This window comes from Rhea pennata, chromosome 7 (assembly GCF_028389875.1).
Source record: "Rhea pennata isolate bPtePen1 chromosome 7, bPtePen1.pri, whole genome shotgun sequence".
Classification (NCBI taxonomy): Eukaryota; Metazoa; Chordata; class Aves; order Rheiformes; family Rheidae; genus Rhea; species Rhea pennata.
The window spans coordinates 16,803,088-16,825,561 of record NC_084669.1 but is presented as its reverse complement, the minus strand read 5'-3'; the positions used below and the strand labels follow the sequence as shown (position 1 = coordinate 16,825,561).

Sequence of the window (22,474 nt, the reverse complement as noted above, 5' to 3'; positions counted from 1 at the left end):
GAATTGCAGATAGGGGCAGTAGATACGCAAAACTGAAACTCACACCTGTTCAGCTTCCATTTATCAAACTTCAAAAGGAAACAGCAGCAGTTAAATAGTATCTCTTTGTTAGTTATTTCCACAAAAGCATTGTGGCAACAAGCTTGTCCGTTTTAACTTCCTCCTTTTATATGACTATAAGCATATGCATCTATGTAACCAAATGCCTTTTCTTTGCTCTCAGTATGCATCTCCGTAGTAACATCATACATACGGATAAAAGACCCTTTTGTTTGGAAAAGTCTATTTTTAATCAACTAATTCTTTCTCATTTCCCATTTTTCTTCCAAAAGCACTCAAAAATATTTCCAAAAACATTGTTGCCAAGACTTAAGTTATTGCAAGCGCATATACTGTGGCACAGCACAGTAACACTCCAAGCTACTGACAAGGTACCTAGGAGCAGGGAATAAAGAAATGAAATCTACCTCATGTCCAAATTGGAACATTTTGCAGTATGCAAAATTTCAGGATAAAATATCTCAGTGCCAAGAATAAAAACCACCTTATCTCTCTGGGATGCCAAAGTCACTTGAAGTGACCATCTCAATTATCAAACTGCAGGTCACAATGTTTTAAAATCCTGATCTTCAACAGCTGATCTTCATTCACTGTGTTCTTTACTTTAGTGTATCTATATACAGAATATTGTTGAGAAGTTAAATCTTCTACTGATTAATAACTTTATTGTTCAGACTATATTTACTTGTGCTGGTGTAGGTCCAGGCATGCCAACAATATGATTTATGCTAAAATAATTTTTATTTTCTCTTGTGTCACCCTCCAGCCTGGATTTCTTTACTCTAAAACATGCCAAGATCATGTTTTAAAATCAAACTGTATTCTACCTCCGGATATGTTTTACATATTGTATATCTGTATTATTCTTAAATCATAAAAGAGCTTTACCATCAATCTGGTTATCAGAATATCTTTTCTCTTTAATACATGTAACCAGAACTGTCCACTATGTTGTCCACTGTGATAAGCTTTAACAGTGCCTGATGTTTTCTTAGCTCACTTGATACATCTGAGCACAGACTTTACATTTTTCATCTTTCCTGTGACACTGGTAGCTCAAAGACAACCTGTGAAGGTCAAGTTTTCTAAAGTTTTACCCTAAATGCATAACTTACTTTCCTCCCTAAATGCTTTGCTTTGTAATGTATCGTTTCTTCAGTGAAAATAATACTTTAGTTAGTGAGATATTCCTGCATTCTGCCATTATTAGTAATATTTATTCTACAGACTACTTCTGGAAGGTCAGTATCTCCCGCAAAGACAGTATGTCTCCCCTAATGCTAGTATTTCTCTTTCTAATAACATTACAGAGATCTTTATCCAATGCAAATTAAAGTCTAGAGGGCTAAGGCAGACGTTTAACATTATACAAACCTTTTTATGATACTTCCTTAATTTTTTTATCCAAACTTAAAAAAAAAAGGTAAAATTGGTAAGTTTAGCACATCATGAATATACAGTATTCTTTCACTACCCTTTAATTTCTAGCTTTCCTGAACAATATGCACCCTTATTTATGTTGTGCCATATGAGAGTTACTCAACTTGGTTGTCCTCATAATGTCTGGTTTGGCATCCTGCAGCATAATTCAGCTTCCTCTCTTTTGTTGTCCAGGTGATTTTCATTCCTATACTAATTTTACTGTTGCTTCTCTATATCTCTATATGATTTCCTAGCTACATTAGGGATATTTCATTCATGGCATAGCTGACCTGACTACTATCGTCACTAGCATTTTCTCCTCTTTCCAAACTCCTCAAATGACAGTTCCCTCACAGGGACTTTCCTGCCCTGCTGTGTCACTGTGCAACAGTCTGTGGCACACTGAGCAGCCTGAGGTGGAGCAAAATGGAGCAGAAAGCAAACGTCCAGTCCCTTCCCATCAAGAGAAAGATTCAAGAGGTATGTAGGTGAGAAAGGACCTGCAGAAAAGAGGGCAAAAAGAGTATATTTTGAAATTCAAGGCTAGTCATTTCAAAAAGGGTTTCCTCCCTCATGTGAGGAGTGAGCTAGCAGGCTTCCCTCTCTCTCCCCAGAGAGTTTACATGCTGAGCCAGGAGTCTAAGGTCTCTGGAACTGGCGTCCATCATCCCCTGCTGTGGGGGATCTTTCTCTTTCGGATGGTACAGGTTTGACAGAGCGCTTGCTTGGTTAGGAAAGAATGGGCATCCAGGTGTTTCCCCAGATTTCCTTGAAGAACTAATCAAATATTGACAGGTTAATAAAGGTTATCTCTGGGAATACTGGCTTTTCAGAAACGTAGTAGATGTTTTTAACGTAGATCAGTGACAATTTTCCTCAGCTTGCATCATGTAGTTGGAATTCTGTCATCCTAACAGTGGGTCCTCTTAGAGAGCATCTGGAATATTCATTTAAAAGAGTTACAGCTACCTACATACTTGCAATCTATCCTTCTATCTTAAGCTACTTATATCCAAAATAAATCACAGAATCGTCGTATGGGATAGAGCTAAGCAGTAAGACCATAAGGGCATAACAGCTTTTTTTTCGTCATGCGCTATTTATATTTATACATTTGAACATGTGAGAAGGTTGTTTCAGATATGGTAGAGGTTATAGAGGTTAGTTTGATTCTGTAGAACTCTATCACAACAATAGCTTGAAATCCAAATGAAGCAAGGAATTCTTTAAAAAGGATTTATTCTTTGTGCAAATAGTGAAGCAAGAAATGTTGTTTTTAATGGAAATGAATGGGACAAATCTGACCTTCATTATTCCATTTCTTCTGAACCACTAAATAAGGCAGGTACTGACACGAGGATTAAGCCTATTTTTGCTGTCACTGAGGCAGCACGAAACAGTCTTAGTGGGGGCTGAGATTCAGCCATAGGAATCTGTTAATTAAAATAGCCACTATTAAAATATTTACTGTCCCTAATAATCAGAGCTATTCAATTTGTACCACTGAGTAAACAAACCCTGCTTTAGGAATTCCCAATTGGCTATTACTGTCTAGTCTGTCAACTGTCATTTAGTTATAAAACCAATTTTCCATGTAGTCTATTTGCATAAACAACATTTTTTTCAAAGAGCTTCATGGAAAAAGAAATCACATTAAACAAAATTAAAATTAGTTAAAGTACTGTTAATAATCTGACAAACTCCCCAAAGCCAAACTGGTCAAAGATTTTTAAAAAATTCATGCTGAGTTTTCCTGATGTGTTCAACTCTCTCTTAGGCAGACTTATGCTGTGTTAAAAGAATGATCATTACTACTTCTTGAATTCTGTTAATTATGCATGTGTGTGCAGGGTTATTTGTAATTGGTCCCTCTCCAGATAATCTCATCTCTGTTTTCATGAAAACGTTAATAATATCCATGTTGACTATCATTTACTATGACTAGAATTAGTCAGAACTAATGTGTCTCTTATATACTCTCTCTGTATACATATTTCAGGTATTCTATTGTGATGTGGACCAGCTAGCACAGGTAGCGTCAAGTACACTGATTTCCTCTGGATGGGCGAGCTGCATTGCTTTTCTGGGACACCAGTTGTTGTTTTAACATATTACAACCATAGAAAAGAGAAGACAGCTTACAGGTGCAATATATTTTTTAGCTTATATATAGAACAGTTTTTGTAACTTTCATGTATAGCTTAATCAGTCATATCTAAGTGGTCTAAGATGCAGACCTCATGCAAGTTACCTGAGAATTTTTCACAGAGAGAGAAGCTAAATGGGGTTATACTGCAATAACAGCTAAAATAATAGGAGCTTTTTCTGCAAGTGTTATTCTGGTATCCTGCATTTTACCTACATTGTCAAAACTCTATTGGTTTCACTGAAGAAAATTTTACACCTTGGATATTAATCTGAATAAAAATTGTAGGGCAGGTGACACTGCCGGGAATCCCACTCTAGACAGAGCAGCTGAAACAGTTTTCCACTGAAAAATACTGAAGGGTGGGCTTGCAAAGTGTTCAGATTCCTGTGGAAATCTCTCTTTATGTGCACCAACTGCCCTGCAAGACCCAAAAGAATTGTTAACAAGTAAGTTTTAGATAACATCTGAGCTTGTCCATAAAAATTGCATTGCTCTGCAATCCCTAGTGAGCTTTTAGCTTTTACATTTATAATGTCAGATGAGGTTTACTGAGAAAGGAAAATATTGAAGCTGCTGACTAAATAAATATAGCTAGATGACCATGAACCTTTCTTCTGATAACACCAATGCAATGAATATTTGTCAGCAAGGACAGTGTTTGCAGGTATAGCAGAGTTCCAAAGAACAAAAAAGGTCTTAAACTGCCACGAATGGCTTTACCTTTGGGAAAACAGAGAATTCTGTTTTTATGGGATATTATTTTTCACATATCTTTCAGCACATGCTTATGCAACCCAAACTAGTCCTGTTATTTATATTTCACAATATTTCGTGCCAGGATTTACTTTTCTTCCCCAGAGCTTTAGCTGAGCTGCTCTTGCTTGACTGCTTCTGAGCCTGCATCTGATTCCCGAGTTGAATGTGCTTTCATATTGCTCAGATAAAGGGTGTTCATTGCAGTCATGACCCACATGGGGTTGGATATTACACCCTTCTTACGTCTAGACCTACAGAGATGACGACATGCTGATTCATCCAGAATAATCAAAGTGAATTTTCAGTCTTTCAGACAATCTCAGAAATAACCTTTTACACTCACCTCTTTTAACCCCAGGATGCCTGAATGCCATTGAACGATACAAAAATGTGCTATCTAATAATAGGGATGTACATGTACATACACCTCATGAATATGATGAGGCATAAGAATAGGGATGAGAATAGGACTTGATTTAAGACTGATGAAATGCATTCAAGAACTGCATCTTAAAAGATTTTTTCTTTTTTAAAAAGCCAGTTATGGCTTTCAGCTTCCAGCTAAGCAATACATCCTCACTTTGATTCTTAATATTGCTATTTTGGCCCACAACTCACCACTGTGCCACAGGCAGGAATTCAACTTTGTAGTTATTAATCTCCCCTTCAGAATATGTCCTATGCATTAAAAAAAAAAAAAAAAAAAAAAAAAAAAAAAAAAAAAAAGAAAGAAAGAAAAAAGAAAAAGAAAGAGAAAAGGGAATATCTTCTTCTCTATTAAACTTCTTTGAATAAACTCTAAACTTTTGTTCTAAGAAATATTTTTTACTGGAATAAGATGCTTGAGCACTGGCCGGTGAGGAAAGGGGGATGATGAGCACTGTTGCTAGATAGGGTGGTAGCTTATGGACAGATACAGTATCTGAGCAAATCAGAAACTGCTACAAATCTTTTTTCCCCCTCAAGCTGCTGTCCAAACAGAATGAGTGAGCTCAAATTGAAAGACATTTATTTCTATAATGTTTTTCATTTCAGTATCAATAACACAGGATAAACTTTCACAATTTGTTCAAGTGATACGTGCATTTTGCCTAAAAATCTAATGGGAGACATTTTTCCCTGCAACTCCCAAGCAATGTATTTACTGATTGATATACACTCTTAGTTCTGTTGAAGCCATATTAGGCAGCATCTGGAATTTACTCTTTATGAATTGGAAGAGTTTATCTGACAAGTGCTTGAGACAAAAAAGTTAGAAGTTTGGAGTGGCGTATTACTTTCATTTTGCTGATACTTCTGAGAAGATTTATCTCACATTCATCTAATTGTTAGCACCCAATTAATGTTTGCGGTTTTATTTACCAACTGTTACAACCAGCTTTAAAGTTTAGAAGAAATGTTCTATGGCCAGTATTCTTTCTTAAGAAATTAAAAATTTGAATGAATCTATTCTAAAGAACTTTGAAATAAAGGACTGGCATCAGAATATCTACAGGATGCCTTCTCAGGCCTTCTACCCAGCTGACCTGCCTAGTTTGTTTCACAGTTTGCAGACGCTGAAGTAAGGTGACCTTCCATCACACAGACGGTGATGAAGCTCAGAGGTGGCCCTGGGCACTGATATCAGCTGCACCTCAATTTAATAATCTTATTGTCTCTCTCAAAATCAGGTCATCTGAGAGCCAAGTCCTAGTTCTTGCCTGCAGGGATATTGTTATTGGTATTACATACCATATGCTTCAATACAAAAAGATTTAAATGGAACTCTTAACCGAATTTTTGAAAAATAGACTCAGATTAATAGAAATCAAATTTTCTGCAATAGCCGGAGAAAGGGCATCATTACTTTTGATGAAATGATATAGTATCTGGCTTATGCTGAGATTCCATAGAGTGACTATATAGAGTCTTTATATACATGTGAAAAGTATGAAATGTTTTGCTGACCCTCAGCTTTGCACTTAATAGCCATGTGACATATTTCATGAAAACTAGCATGTGTAGAGGATCATGTCACCATATACAGCTGTTACAGACCTAGAAAGTGAACAATGTGCGACTGACATATAAATAATACCTTCTGTGCACAGTTAAACACTGGTGCTATTTTTGCCAGATTTTAAGCTCTTTTGAGGCCAACTGGAACAGCTGAAATAGAACATTAAAAAAATGTTTTGATGCTGGGGCACAGATGGCGATAGCCCAGTGTGTCAAAATAAATGTTTCATTTTTGGTCTAATGTGGGAAAAATAGACCTTGTCAATTACTCCAATAATCGCAGGTGCAATAAATGCACTCCATAGCTAACAAGAACTATTTCAGATGGGCATTCAGAAAAATTCTATGCATCCATCCTACTTCCATCAAGCTGAAAAGGTAAATTGCTTTAGGGCAGTGACTTTCTACATTTGAAAGGGGCTCTAACAGCCGCAATCAAGCCTGAGGCTTTAATCCTTTATTTGAGGCCTGAATTTCACAAACACAGGATTGTACCTTCCCAGAGAGACAGTCTATGGGCACTACAGACAATGAATCTGTTACATTTAAACCAATGACAGCTATATATTTAGGAAATTTAGAATGACTTCAATAGATTTCCATGTTTAAATGTTTGTCTAGATTCTTCTAAAAAGCTTTGTTAGCAAGGAAAACACGAGAGAGTTAAATGAGACAAATTTGTCTTGCTGCTGACATCTGCCCAGAGCCATGTAGGTCAGCAGCAGTGGATAGTGACACCAGGGAAGGGCCACCAGGCACCTTCACAGCAGTCTGGAAACACCTATGAGGCCAGAGCATGGGTTTGCATGGGAGGATAACACCTACCTGCTGAAAAGAACAACTTACAAAGGCCATAGTCATCTGGCTAAACCACTAAAGTGCTCAGTGGAGAACCTGCAGCTAGTTCCTAGCTAACACAGGTACAGGAGAAGGGTCTTGACTATCAGCTGGCTGGGAAACAACATTTAGTAAGGCTTCAGCTGCAGATAGCCTGCCCTCCTTGGTTACAACTATAATGCAGGATTTTGTCTGTAAAATGGAGCAAAATGACAAGGAATGAATGATAATCCTTATGCTACAACACAACAGTGAAATGATTCACATCATTCTCTTACCCAATATTTTACTTCCCATGTGAAATTGAAATTTCCTCCAGCTGGTGCAGTAATAGTTCTCACAGTCTGCACAGTCACAGAGGGGGGAGGAGAGAAGAAAAAAGAATGGCTTATGACAGAATCTGGTGGGCACTTCTCTCATTTTCCTGAGGTTGTGTCCTTCCAGGCAGCTCTGTAGCTTGCTGTTGCAGAGCTGTGGCTTGTATTTTGTCTTCTGCAGCAAGACTGCTGCATTTTTGCTGAAAAGACAGGATTGTCATCTTTCCCTGGGTACTGCAGCACTGAAGGCAATGTATGGTTTTTGGCTAGAAGGGACCTGCAAAAACAGAAAAGCTACTCTGACAAAGTCTGGGATTCTCTTGCTGTGGTTTTGCATTTCTTGTTAATCCAAAACACCTATTTTTTTCCACCACTTTTCTAATCTACTTACAATGTGGTATGTACGTCAAAAACTTGCTTTGCAGTGGGGTGAATTCTGCTTTCTAGCAAAAATTGCTTGCATCCAAATCAGTTCTCTTTAAATAACCAGTAGGGCTTGAGGACAAAATGCTTAGTGGAGGTTTTATGTGGGTGACCCCAAAGAGAGAGATAAGAAGGGAAATATAATGCACACAAGTAGTAAAGAATAAAATCACAAAACTAATCTTTATGCTTGCTGGACTGACAGCTAAAACTGACCCACACAGCCATTTCAGGGAGAACTATGGGCGCATAAGAACATCTATGAAGCTTACTTCCCACATTCAAAGAAGCAGCAAGAGAAGGGATAGAAATTAGTAAACTGCCTCAGTCCCTGAAGTTCACAAGAAGGTATCTTCTAAAGGAGCCATGCTACAAATGTGAAAGTGCTTCAACCTCAAATTTTTGCAATAGCTGGCATGCAGCTGCAGCCATAGACTCAATTCTGTCTTCATCCGTCTTTAATTCCAGATGGACAAATTAGGGTCAGCAAGAGATAAAGCAGAAGACAGTGACTGGTAAATGACCCAGAAAAACTATGCCAACAGCAAGATTTCAAATTATAGAGATGTTAGAGCCACAAAGCGTCCCAGAGGCGTAGAGAAATTGTTGAGCGAGTTAATTGTTAGCATCCCTCAAGTTACTACAGCCAACACTAAAGTTAAGGCTGAGCAATTCAACCTCACTTCTATATGAGAAACAGAGCACTTGCTCAAGAAAATTGCAGCACTTATCCTGAGTACAGAATTCATTTTCCAGGGATTAATAAATAAACACCTTAATTAATGTATGACTTAAAAATAATTAAATAGTCCTTTAAGAGATTTAACTTCTTTCAGCCTTTTATTTGTCCTGAATGATCTTCATAATAATAATTATGTAAGCATTTCATATTTGCAATCTCCTACACCAGCCACAGTCAAAAGAGTGATTATAATTAAATTATTAATGATTTCTGCCTCTAATTGTTATCTCCAGATAAACCATGGTCTGACTTATTTAACTCTTACCTGGAGAAACTAGGCAGCATCTTATGGTTTATGGGGGAATTTATTTTTGTAACTTAAATTAATTTGAAATCATTTAAATTTGAACCACGTAGCTTCAGTTCACTAGAAATATTACATAGTGGTATTCTTTGCTTACAAATCAAGAAATTTGCATGGCAAAGGAATTTCCACATTAAAAGGGATTTAAAGTTGATAACACATTTCAGGAATATATGAAAGATTGAGTCCAATTTTGTCCAGCCAGTGCAAAATTGTAAGTTGCAATATCACCATTAGGAGCCTTATTCTTCTCTTTCACACATTTCTCTGCCCACAGCTCTGAGGAGGTAGTTATGATGTAAACCAAGGAGCAGTTAGAGCCACCCACCTAGACACTGGAAAAGCTTCTAAGTCAGTTGTATGGTTTAGTCCTTTTTTGCAGGGTTTGACTACCTAGCATACTTAGAAAATTGTAGGTTCCATTTAAAACCAATGGAAAATACTGCAAATAGTAGTAATACTTCAGATAAGTATTCTGAAAATATGGGCTGCTTGCTCAGAACAGAGAGAGAAGATTTAACAGACATTAAGCTGATGAAATACTCTCTATAGTTTTAATATATGTGCATGCATGCACGTATATAAATCTCTGTATAAGTCCTAATGTTAGTGAAAGGGAAAAAGAACCTCTCTACTTCAGTTTTTTCAGCTCAGCTTCATCCTCTTGTGAGTGGCAATGGGGAGGCTCTTTCCAGAAAGGACTCACTTCAAGAATAGACCATCTGGATGCTGTCTCAGAGCTGCTCAGGGCAAAGCGTGAGGGAGAAAATAAAAACCAAGAAACAGCAAGAGGCAACCCGGGAGTGACAATGAAGAACTCGGACAAGCTCCTTAAACGAAAAATGCAAAATAAAATTTCCTAGTAAATTTGCACAACACTGATGGTTTGGGGAATAAGAGCAGAGGACATTCCTAATTTGGATCTGATACTCATGGTTTAGCATTCAGAAACAAACAACTACTAGGAAAATAAAATAATCACTGAAAGTAAGAGCAGAAATCATGCACAGGTCGGTAATGAGAACAACCCCTCCCATATGTGAACATTTCATAACATACAACACAGAAAACAAAACAGAGCTGTGTGCTGTACAGAAGTATTTTCAGAAAGGAAGAACAAAAACAGAGGACATTGTAGATGCCCAGAACTGAAGTTATGCAACTTGCAGGAGACCCAGCATGTCTCACTGGGCAGGCAAAATGGAGGGGATGGGGAGACTTCACCTTAATTATCTCCCCTGGATAAATCCACATCTGTGAGGAGAGATAAAAAGACAGCGAAGAGCATTGCAGATCAGAACTATGACACTCCCCTGACAACACGAGACCTAGGGCTGTCAGGTAAGTGATGAGGTCAGTGCTGAATCTCTGCTGGTTTTCCAGGAGGACATGAAAAACTTAGTGGAGCAAGAGCAACGTGACTGAGTGCACAAGCCAAAGTCAGACAGCGAAAAACAGGAGGATATGAAAAGAAGCATTGGGTGTAAGGCTGGAAAGAGAAAAAAAGACGACTCCCTGCACACATCCCAGGCACAATTTCATCCTGTTCATCACTCAGTGAGGTGCACATATATGTAGGTGCAGGTACAAAAATTGGGACTGTATATAAACAGCAGGTGCAAAATCAGGGCTCCTCCTACATAGAAAATACCTGCCTATGTCTAGGCAGTATATTAGAACAACCATAACTGCTTTACTTTCGTTCTTAAGAGACTAAAGGCTCGGTCATTTTACATCAAGATCAAGAAAATATACCTGCTAGGGAAGGTAAAGTTCTAGACCTAGAAAATGGAATATGGTTTGGGGATAACTTTAGATATCCTCAAGTTTTCTGTTACTGGAAATGTGAATTCTTGCATTAATTCAGATTTTGCCAGAAAGTCTGAAAAATAAGGGTTTATAAACAATGTGTTCTAGTATCAGCGCCTGGGGAAGTTTGCACTGAAGGGATTCCATTAGAAACATCAAATTCTTAACACAGTTCAAAGTTTGGCCTTAGGTACTCAGAGAGAGGAGGGAAGGAAAAATTGAGTTAATGGAGGCTGTTACAGGACATATTGTGAAAATCTTAGTTAAGCAGGCACCATTGTGTTTCTACAGTTAGAGGTTAATTGAATTTTGCATTTATAGCAGTAACACCTTTATGTTTCAGAATATAAAGATTTTCCTATCAGAAATACAGTTTCCAAATAACCTGGAATCATAAACACTAAAATGGCACTTAGACTGAATAATGCCATTAAGGCCAAAGTCAAGGCTGCTTAAGTGCAGTATAATTTCCTAGGTTTATTATAGGTAGGTTGAAGATAATCACAGCACCATCTTTTGCATCCTACCTCATCTCTACTGTATCTATCAGCAAGTATACAATTTCCAAATCTAAGTCTACTAACATCAAGTATAACGCATCTTGGCCACAGACTATTACCCTGCAGTTCTTATAGCACCAAGGTCAAAAATTTGATTCTGAACTGAAACACATTCATACACACTTTCAACAATTTCAAGCTGCTGTGCCACTTGGGAAACTGCTAGAAAGTTAATTACTTTCGCTGATTAAAGTGCAAGTCTTACTCTGTCTTCAGCTTGAAATCACTGAATCTTTTCATACCTTTACTGCTAGACTTAGAGAGTCTTCTGTATGATAAATTTTGTCCATATGGGTATCTGTGGACCCTGATTAAGTCACCTCTTAACTTTGTCTTGCACAGCCTCAACACATTAAGTACCTTTAGTTCAGCACCATGAATCATATCTCTAGTTTTCAGCTCACTTCTGAGGTTTTTGTCTGAATGTTGCCCAGTCTTTCAACACATTTTCTGACCAAACACCAAAACAGGAGCTGGCTCACCCGTATAGTCCTCTTATTCCCCCTCAATATACTGCTTTATTCATTCAGGGCTTGTAGGTGCTGTTGTGCTCACTCCATTTCAGCTCATACTCATTGGAGCAGCCATCACAACACCCTCCTGCCCTTACATACTCTCTCCCCTTCCTCCCACACTTCTTCTGAGCTCCTCTTGGTGGGAATGCATGGGCAGCACTTGCAATGCTATAAGGGAAAGCTTTCATCTAATGGCATTTGCAGTTTGCCAGTTTTCAGGTTAGCTTCTGAACCACGTCATGCCATTTTTGTTGACTGTGCATTCAATCTACTGCACATGAAAATGGATGGAAAGGTTCCTTCCTGTAATTTCAACTCTACAGCTTAATATTCTAAAGTGAAAAAAGTTTGGCTAAAGACGGAATAAATTAAACATTTCATTGCATCTTTTAACGGTTACACAAAGAAGGAGCGCCTGAGCTGAGCTGTTCAAAATGCTGCTTTATTGGCCTCTTTCATACTTCCATAGATTTAAATTCAAACCTCCTTCTACACTACATAAGATATTTTATTTTTATTTCATCTAAATAAAAGGAATTCTACTAAAGAATTTTCATCCTACAGCTTGAGGGCCTTTGAAATCATATCCTGCGTGTTTTGTCTCTATCAGCAGTTTCTCCACATCAATCTACAATGAACTACATAAGCCACTTATACCAGAGACTCTTCAAGTCATTCTGAATTTGACTGGCATATTCCACACGGGCTGATCTCCCTGGTTTTGTTAAGCAAGTTGAACTGTAATATCACACAGAGAAGATGAAAGGGCTAATGAAGCTGATTGCATGATCTGGAATTGTTCCCTTACAGGTAAAATTCTGAACCAGTGACAGCATGAGGATTTTCCCCCCCCCCATTTTCCATGGTTCCTTTTTTCCTTTTCATGCAGAGCTCTGTTACACAGCTGCATGGTTCTGCATTAGATATATACAGAAGGGAAGAAAACCCACATCAGTGCAATCCTGATGCTTATTTTTTTTGTGTCAGGAAAAAAAAATCCCTCACTTTCCCTCTCTTCACTTCAGTCTTACAAAAAATTTTAATTGCATGTCCACTCTACATGTGTTCCATGTCTAAAATAGTCCACTAATGTGTGGAGAGTACAGAAAATGGTGCTGCCACAGTACAATTGCGTACAGTTTATTTTTACCTAAGGGAAAAGCATTGTGGGTGAAGAGTAGTTACTTTCCATGTACTATAGTCCTTGGCTGTATGTCACATTGCTTGTGCTGTGCTGTCAGGTGGAATATAACATTATTATAATGCTAGAATTAGGATGTGTGTGCTAACTCAAAATGGCTGGGGTTTTGTTTATTTGTTTTTGCAGCACTTAAGCTATTTATTCCCTTAAATACTAGCGTAAGAGACAAGCTGGTCATTTAACTCTCTCCTCCCTGCTTCCCCCCCCCCCTCAAATATGAATGTAGGGAAAGCTTCAAGGGGTTTTGCACAAGATACAGAGGGGAACCGATCTTCCATCCTGATGATTCATCCTCATGCTGTGTTGTTAAGGGGCTGATTGCACAGATGCCTGTGGCTTTCCAGCCCAGCTCGGGCAACAGGCTCAGTCAGTGGTGACGTGTGAGTATTTGAAGGGGAGGTACCTTCCTAGTGCTGACAAGATGACCTCTGTCCAAACTGAGGTTACAGCCAACATATTAGTCTAAACTCACTCCTAATGGTTAGCTAGCTGTTGGCTGGAGAAGGTCACTGTGGAGTGCCAAAGACAAAATCACATCCAGCCCTCGTGAGCCAAAGTTTGACCAACTTGTGGCTGCAAGGACTGGGCACGTAGTTCCCAGGGCAGCAGCCCCAGGTGCCTTCCTCTGTGGGAAGCTTCCTGGAAAGGGCTCCAAAGCAGAGGAAGGTGGTACTTACAGACAGCCTATACAACCAATAGGAACTGTAGAAGCCAAGGTACAGGCTTCCTATAGACTGTGCTACCAACACAGCCAGGGCAGGGAATTTCCTTGTTTCAGCCTTCTCCTAACACTCTTATGTCCTTGTGCTGGTGGCCAACATAGAGCAGTTCCAGGACTGCTCAAATACCTTGGAAAATATCCCCAAAGCAGGAGAAACTCAAGGAAAGTTTTCCAAGCCACTTCATTTCTAGCACTCAGCACAGGGAAGGGTGAAAGGGCCCTAACTGTGCTATTAAAAGGTCTCAGCCTCAAAATTCCTTTAAGAAGGCTTGCTTTAAGCATTCCACAAAAAAAAAGGGGGGGGCAGAGAAAGGCTTACAGTGAAACAGCTAGTTAACTCTAGAGGTACCCACATTTACAGAAGATTTAATATATTGCATCAAAATCAAGGTGTTAGAAAACAGCATGTACTCACACAGTTAAAAACAGTATCAAAAGACACCAGAGGCAAATGGAAGTTCCAAAGGCAGCCTTGCTTCTAACATTTCCCAACTTCAGCATGTTTGACTTTGAGCTTTATTAGTACTTTCTGATGTCAGTGGTCTTTTTTTGTGAAATTTCCTGGGGTTTTGAAAGAGGACATTAAAAATACAGCAATTCTATCATGTGGCACACAAGCAGCTATCTGGTTAATCAACTGCTTTGAGCATCTGTGATTCATCACATATTTCTGACACTTATGCTAATGGAATAGTTGACAGCATTAATATGCTGTCATTTTCTATGAGGACCAACATTAAAAGGGAATAGACATTTTGCTAGTAGGTTTTCAGATATTTACAGGCTGCAGAGAAATCAGGTACATTGGCTTACACATCCAGTCTGGAAACATAGCAGACATAACTGTTTCACCTTACCTCCCTTTCCCCATTACCAATTTTATCCCAGTTTCTTTACCTTTGAGCTCCTCTTTTGAATTTTGTAAGCTTCCTTTCCCTCCCAGCCTGAAATCAGCCTGCCAGCCACTTTGTTGCAGCCTTCTGCTCACATCAACCTCTCTCTCCTTCTGTAGCTCCTGGTCAGCTTGCTCTAGCCAACTCAATCCACTGCGAGAAGCTCATCTTTTTTTTGAGTTCCTCTAGCTCAGCATTTCTCTCTCCTTGTACAAATTAGATGGCTCCCTCCTCCATGCTGTCATAGCAATTATGAAGAAGAAAGAAGTTAGAGAGCTTAGCAGAGACCATGAAAATTATGGCTCCCTGCCTTTTATCCTAATCCTATCTGAGAGCACCTGAAGTCAATTATTATAGGTGAGGTCCCTCAGAGCCCCTGTGTTTTGTAGCAGTATGTGATCAGGCAGTGTAGCCTAGTTAAGGCATGGACATGCCCTGAGAAGACAGAAAACTTCCCCCTATAGACTCTTGGGATATTTTTAACTGCTAAAATTGCGGTCCGTACTGAACTGCTTACTTTATAGAAACAGCAAAAAGTGCCCTTATCTCCCCATGCAACAGCCATCCTTCCTGGTTTTCAAACATCCGCTCTGGATTCTGAAGACAGAACTGTTCAAAAATCACCAGAAGTTGTTATTATGGCCAAACGTACTTTCCTCACACCTCTTTGCTGAAGATGTTGCAGCCATTTTGGCTGAACTCCTTAAAATCATCTGAGGGCAGTAACTGCCATGGGTATAAATCAAGCTAAGTGGTGAACTTTCAGCCATGTTCTAATTAGTAGAGAACAAAGTCTTACAATGGGAAGAATCAGGGAATAAGTGACTGTAACTGCTTATATCTGTTAACAAATGGGCTAACAAAAGGGAGTGCTGTGACGAGAATATGAATAATGTGCAAACCAGATCAGATTTTATTACTTCTCCCACAGTTTCCCCATAACCTTAAGATAAGACCCTCTTGCTGTGTTCTTGAGGTGTACCTGGGAAATGAATGAACAAAAGCATTGGCCACACTGGTTAACCTCACTTGACGATGCACCGCAGGTTAGGGGCAGCAGCTAAAGCAGTCAGTCATTTGGCTGTTAAGACTGCAAGGCATCACAGAGTTTAAATAGACCAAAACATAAACAGACAGCAGTATCTACAGGGTATACAGACACCATGTTCATAAAAAACCCCTTTCCTCTCAGGCATGGCCAGCTGCACAACCTTAAGGCAAGATATTTATCTGAGGCTGAGCAGATCTAGAGCTCGCGAACCGGATCTCTACCCTCCTTGCAAAAAAGTGAGCTCTGTACTACTGTCCTGACTTCACTTATGCTTGCTTGGTTGGGTCCTGACAATTGCAAATGCTAGAAGGGCAGGACGGGGTAGCAGGATTCATTCATTTGATACTGGATAGGTAGGCACCTTTGCAGAGCTAGTAATCGGGAGTCAAAAGGCATGGTTTGTAGAGTCAAGATGGTCTGTAGAAGTTTTCTTCTTAGCCCGTTAACAGGTAAATAAAAATTGACCAACTGGGCTTTCAACTTTTAGCAAAGCAAAAAAAATTCCACACAGACAACCCTTATCTCCTTTTCTGTAGATTTAACCCAGTGAGTAAAAGGTGCCCAGAGCTCTCAGTTACCACTAAAATTACTTGACTGAACCAGATCAGCCTTTAAACCCACCTGATGGATCCTGATTTATTAATGCTTTCTTCAGCTTCTCTATGAACTGCAGGATGCTGGTATAGGAACTTGAATTCCTGTTTTGGGAATGAAGCTGGTGAGGTCCTTGTGTCTAATATAATAGGCCTGATATTTCCTTGCAGCTGGTCTCCTTCACAGAGAGAACCATACCCTCCTTACTTTTTTTTCTGTTTCCATGTGAAGAGGACTATACTTTATAAAGGGTACTGGCCTGTTCCTAGTGACAGTTTCATTTTCAGTCAAGTGGAAAAGCATCTTCAGTCATACAATCTCTTCATTAAAAGAAAAGCCGTGTAGTTCTTCCCAGAATCTAATTTAGTTTAAGGTATCTCCCAAATCTGTGGAGTCAGTTAACTTTATACCCTTAACAACACATACTCAAGAGCAATTTCAAACTTAAACTCTTACCCTCCGAACAGTAAGACAGATCAACGCATGATGAAACTGAAGCAGCTTTGTGACAGAACATCTGAAAATGTTTCTTCCAACATGAGCCTTTTTGGTCATAAAACTCTTGTCCTGTTTCACTCTCATTTCAGCTAACCAGACATTTTAGGTATGATGATAGTTTTTTCCTGGATTTGTCTGGATTTGGCAGATGTTCTGGTGACAGACTGGGCTGGTAGTTCTGGCAGAGAGTGGAGGGAGCAGGAGTGATACTGTTTAAAACCACTTCAGTTAGATCTGTCTGCCTGCAGCCCCAAGTGTCCAGGTGGAACTTGCCCAGAACTGCAAAGCTACCATTGCCTGTGCTGTCTGTTGAAGGTGATCCTGACTCTGCTTGAAGCATAGACTTTCCTTTTGGGTTAGGGAGTAGAAATGCTTTACAGCTATAGTGAAGACTGCCTTGGGGGGCTGTCACCTGGATGGGCTGGCCCCAGGGTAGCTGGAGGCAGCTACACAGCGTAGGAGGACACGTGTTCACGGCCATGTCCAGGGACTGCTCATTCACACTAGTGCAGACACTGTTCCCAACAGACATCGTGGGAACAGCACATATGACCAGGCACAATGTGTGGTTTATTTTTACATCAAAATTCTTGATACTAGGCCAGGTAGGAAGTCTTGTAAAACAGCCTAGGTGACTTATTTTTTTTTTATTTAAAGTCACTAAGACAATCTGAAATTTGATTGTGAAAACTGGGATTTGTATATGCAGAGAAGAACAGTGCATCATCACAGCATATTTTTACTCCAGTAGAACTGACAGTCCTTCAGATTTCTGTTGATTGAATCTTTCTGCAAAAATTATCTTTTGGGATGAAGTTTCTCATGCTTGATCTCAGAGCAGAAAGTGGACAGTAAAAATCTGTTCAGTCATTTTTACGGCATCCATGAATCACTAAAACTAATGCTGACACTGAAGAATGTAACATGTGCATGTCCATGAGGAATTTACTAGGACAATATATCTCTCGTATTTCAGTTATTTCATTGACTTTATTTTTATAGGAAAGGAAATCACGTAAAGTAGTAATGATTCACTGACTATAATTGAATAAAATCGCACAACAAAACAAAGCCAAACTCCCAAAACATTGAAATTATCTCATTTATCTTAAGGAAAAAAAAGAAGTCAAAAGCACAAAAAGCATTTTGGTCAAATTTGATGTTATAAAACATTTTTATATTTATTTAATATCATGTTCTCCTACTTTGTAGTTATACTGTATATTTTCTGAAAAAATAATATGCAAACAGATTATTGCATAACACATCTTTTCCAAATTAGCCAAGAAATATTCACTAAATTAATTTTTTAACACAATAAGAAAAATGTTTTAATATTTTATGTTTAAATTCCAGAGAGTTTTATCACATAAGATATTCTGTGGAAAGCAGCACCTATTTACTTCTTTGTAAGCCATTATGAAGATCAAACAAGCCTCTCAGACAAAACAACAGAGGTGATTGAAACACAAGCAGAAGAAAACAGCTCACTGAGTGGGTTCTTGCAGAGTGAGTATTTCACTTGTCTGTGTGTGAAATATTTTGCATAATGGTCTACAGACCTCCTAGGATTTTGCTATTACAGAATATACATATATAGTGCCGAGACACAGAGAAGTGGTATTTCACATTATGTTTATGCTTTTTTAGGGCTCACTGTCTATGTGGAATGAGATAAAGTAATACTAAAAGAAAATAATCATAAAACAGCAAATATTTCATTATGCAAACAAAGAAAAATACTGTATTTTAGTTTAGTGGCAGTTCAAGCATATACAGCATATACATAATAAAGCTCAGGCTTTTTTTTTTTTTTTTTTTTTTTGCATTAACTAAAGAAGCAGTCATGAAACCATTGTATATTGGCTTAAAACTTGACAACCACCTAGTGCATTCTTCTTGCTCACCTTTTAAAAACACACAATCTGAGATGGATACATTGCACTGCTGGAGTTTACAATATATATTTCAAATTTACAAAAATACAGAAGAAAACAAGATTTCTTGCACTCAGATACTGAGCATTAACCCTTTGAGTACTAATTCCCACCTGCAACACTGCAGAACACATTCATCTGACTTACATGTTTTTATAACATTCTAGCAATTATAATTGTCATCTTTATGTACACTGGTAGGAAATGTATTCCTATATATATATAAAAAAAAGGTAGAGGCTAATAAACTGCTTATAACAGAAAAACAGTTGAAGTATGCGAAGATTTCTGCAAAATATGCAGAGCATCACAGACTGATGATCTCTCAAGGGATTTCTTCTATTTCCTCTGCTCTCTTTAGCAATGTAACAATTACATAAGCCTGCATTAAGACATGACAAAAAACTTTCTCATGTGGCCATACAGAATTGTGCTTTTTCTCTTATTCATGGATGCACTGCTCACTTTTCACTGTAGACATTTTTCTCTCAGCACTATGCGCCTATTCACTTTATGTGATCCATTACTATTCTGCACCCTTCTTATTTGAAAAAAGCGGTTTCATTTCATATAGAGATAATTATGATTCAGTTCTGTACTGTGAGTTGATGCTTTGTGTCCAGCTGTTCATGGAAACATGAAAAAATTTCTTGTCAAGAGCCTTGTTAATAGAGAATGTTGCTGACCCTTGAATGCCCTACAATTCAGCAGAAATCCAGAATAGAAAGAGCTTGTTCTGAAGGTCAGATTTGCATTAAAGAATGAAGAAAACTGAAATTTCCTAGGAGAGAAAATGGGTTTTCACATAGTAAGAGGTGAAATTAATAAAGGGAATCTAAAAAGTTGCGCTTTTGGAAAAATGACTGAGCTTTCTCTTTCCTGACAACTGTGGACTACATTGATCACGTAACCAAATGGTCAATATCATATATACAGTCTCTCTGAATTAGAATAAGCTATTTTTTAAGAAAATAACTGTAGTCCTCAAAGAGTTAATGATAAAACTGCTCTACCTTAACAGATCTGGAAAGGTTATCGTGAAACAGCTTACAGATTTGCTCCAAAGGCATACTTTACAAAGAAGTGTAAAACTTGTTGAGACAATTGCTATTACACTGCACAGTGTCACATACAATGAGTAGTGCATGCTCTGTAAAGACATTAGAGTGGACCCTTATCAAAGCTATCATATAACCTTATACAAAGGATTGTGCCACTTAAACTAGTGCAGAGTGATTTTTTTTTCGTGGATTTATAATGCTCTAGATTAATATCAATAGGGTTTTTCACAGCCATGTACAACACCTTTTTTTTTTTGTTCTTTTTTTAACACATGTAACACTAGAAAACAGCAAATGGTATATCCTGACATATGTCATGCAAAATACAACCAATACAGCACCATAGATGTAACAGATATTACCTAGCACTTCTCTCCAACAAGAAAAGGGACATAACAGAGACTGTACATTACACGATTTTACAGGCCGTATGCTACAGAAGATCTTTAGAGGCAGTATCACTTTTGTAGATCTAAAAAGCTGTAATTTTATAAAATCCTATATAGCATTTCTACTGTAGTTACTTCTGATTAAAATCCATGGCACATTAATAATATTTTGCTACAAAAATAAATAAGTAAAAGTTTAAGATGTTGATATGTTTATAAAAAGTGTTTGAAGTTACTACAGAAAAGTAAAAATAATGAACAAAAACGATGTACTTCTAAAGAAATATAGTTCTGTATAACAAAAGGATATTGCCTCTTATATTCAGTTCTCTAGACTTTATTTTCTAATTATCTTTCAGAACAATTTTATAACTTTCTTCTAAAAATAACTTCACTTTTAAAACACTATCACTTATCTCTCTTTTAGTCTCTTCTTATTAAGGAAAAGGAAAGAAAGATGGAAAAGCTGTACAATTGTCTCATGTGCTACACAAATATGTCATCTTACTTAGTTTAGAAGCAAAACAAAGCCTACGATGATTTAGGTGGAACAAAAGCCAATAGGAGGGCCTGGGAACTACACAGTAGTTTCATTTTTCCAAGGGCCAGTTTTGATATTTCCTGTACTGTCTGAGCTGTACATCATGGCTTCATGCACGTTTCCCTTGAGAATGCCGTTGTGATTCGTCGTGTTAAACGGCAACGACTGTGTCCGTGGGTGCATTTCAAAATGAGCTGTGTGGTGCACAGTGTCACTTTCTGGCATTTTAGCACAACTATATATGACAGTACTCGCGTCGCTGCTTTCCGGCTGGTTGACGGTAGGATAGGGATCACTTTTTGCGCAGCAGGCCCTCCTGTGACCCGACTGGCTGTCGTGCGTACTGTGGGGACTGTCTGTGTGCGAACTGTGGATGCTGCCATCAATACTTGAAGGAATGTGATAGGCGTACTCTCTTTCACCTGCAGACCTATGCCGACTAAAATAACGTGGCTTAGTTCTGCCTTTCAGACATCTGTGAATGTGCATGTTGGGTCTGAAGGTTCCCTCGTTGTGGACGTGAATATGAGCTTCATCATCAAGTAGCTGATCACAGTGCATTTTTGCGCAACATGGTGTCACGGGAGAAAGGCAGTTAACGTGATTTTGAACTGCTTGTAGATTAGTAAGTTTGCAGTGGCTGGCAGCAGGGTGATTAAACACAGCTGATTTGTTGGGACACGGTGATTCCTGAAGACAAGGTGCATGAACTTGAGTGTCACCGTTGACATTAACTTTTGGGCGCACATTAACTTGGACTGAATAGGTGTTTCTTCTAGATGGGCAACAGGACCACCAGCAATGCCAGACATCATCTCGCTTTGCACAGTGGTGGATCAGGATAAAAAGCCCCAAAGTCACGCAAAATGCTCCATAAAGACAGCTAAATATCATATCCAAGAAATGCCCTTGAGAAACTGCAAGTGCTCCAAAGGTCCAGGTGGCAGTAAACAGGAATAAAGTGAATGCGGCGGCTCGAAGCTGAGCCTTAAATGAATGCTCATTTTCCAATAACGATGAAGAAATCAAGGAGCATGTTGTCTGGGGAACGGACACAGGGTCTGTGATATGGCCGTGGCCCGCTTCAGTACTTGCCATTCTCTGTGGATCTTCTGTCCTTTCCTTCAACTCATACTTGCGTTCAGGATGGCGCTTCAGCTGCACGTAAGTGCAGAGAAAGTAAACACAGGTGACTAGCACAATGAATGCTACTGGCCCATAAAAAGCACCAAGACTAGGCTCCCATGCCATCCAACAACTGCAAACAACAAAAGAGACAGAGTCAAAAACTTTTTATAGCCCATGCTAGGTGTGGTGGATGACAGACTGATGTGAAACCAGGCTGTTGAGTGACTTACATATATAACCCAACAGTGTCTCAGAAAGTCAGACTTGTTTGTTATGGAGAAAGGGAGTGTGTCTTTAATATCAATTAAGCTGAGATATCATTTTCACATTTTGTAATAAAGTAAAATATCTAGTATAATTTATAGCATATTAAAGCTGAAACTTTCCAAGAAATGTAGGTCAGTTCAGAACCCAGAATTGCACTGCAGCATAAGACGGTTTCTGTTAACCTTTTCTAGACTATTATAAATGTCAGCTCTAATACTTTGATTAAAAAGCAAATGAGGCATAGTTTATCCAATCTGCACGAGCAATAGGAATGTACAGATTTCAATGGTTTGTATCCATG

General features: G+C 38.6%; 1 protein-coding gene and 2 long non-coding RNA genes across 4 annotated transcripts in view; 2 read left to right on the top strand and 1 right to left on the bottom strand.

Moving 5' to 3' along the window:
• The first annotated feature begins 1,876 nt into the window (after nt 1-1,876).
• On the top strand, nt 1,877-9,875 carry LOC134142531 (uncharacterized). The gene is made up of 3 exons (XR_009958912.1): nt 1,877-1,962; nt 3,482-3,626; nt 9,649-9,875. It is a non-coding gene; the product is annotated as an uncharacterized LOC134142531 (long non-coding RNA).
• A 2,771-nt stretch (nt 9,876-12,646) lies between these two features.
• Nucleotides 12,647-22,474, top strand: part of LOC134142532 (uncharacterized) — a 29,246-nt gene continuing 19,418 nt past the window's right edge. The window contains exons 1-2 of the long non-coding RNA XR_009958913.1: nt 12,647-12,702; nt 18,207-18,359. This is a non-coding gene — a long non-coding RNA (uncharacterized LOC134142532). The remainder of the gene's footprint in view (nt 12,703-18,206; nt 18,360-22,474) is intronic.
• Nucleotides 18,052-22,474, bottom strand: part of LOC134142530 (adhesion G protein-coupled receptor A3-like) — a 272,865-nt gene continuing 268,442 nt past the window's right edge. For both annotated transcript variants that reach the window (XM_062579679.1, XM_062579680.1), the window contains one exon: nt 18,052-22,036. In XM_062579679.1, the coding sequence (XP_062435663.1) occupies nt 20,815-22,036 (1,222 nt within the window). In that variant the 3' untranslated portion in view covers nt 18,052-20,814. The remainder of the gene's footprint in view (nt 22,037-22,474) is intronic.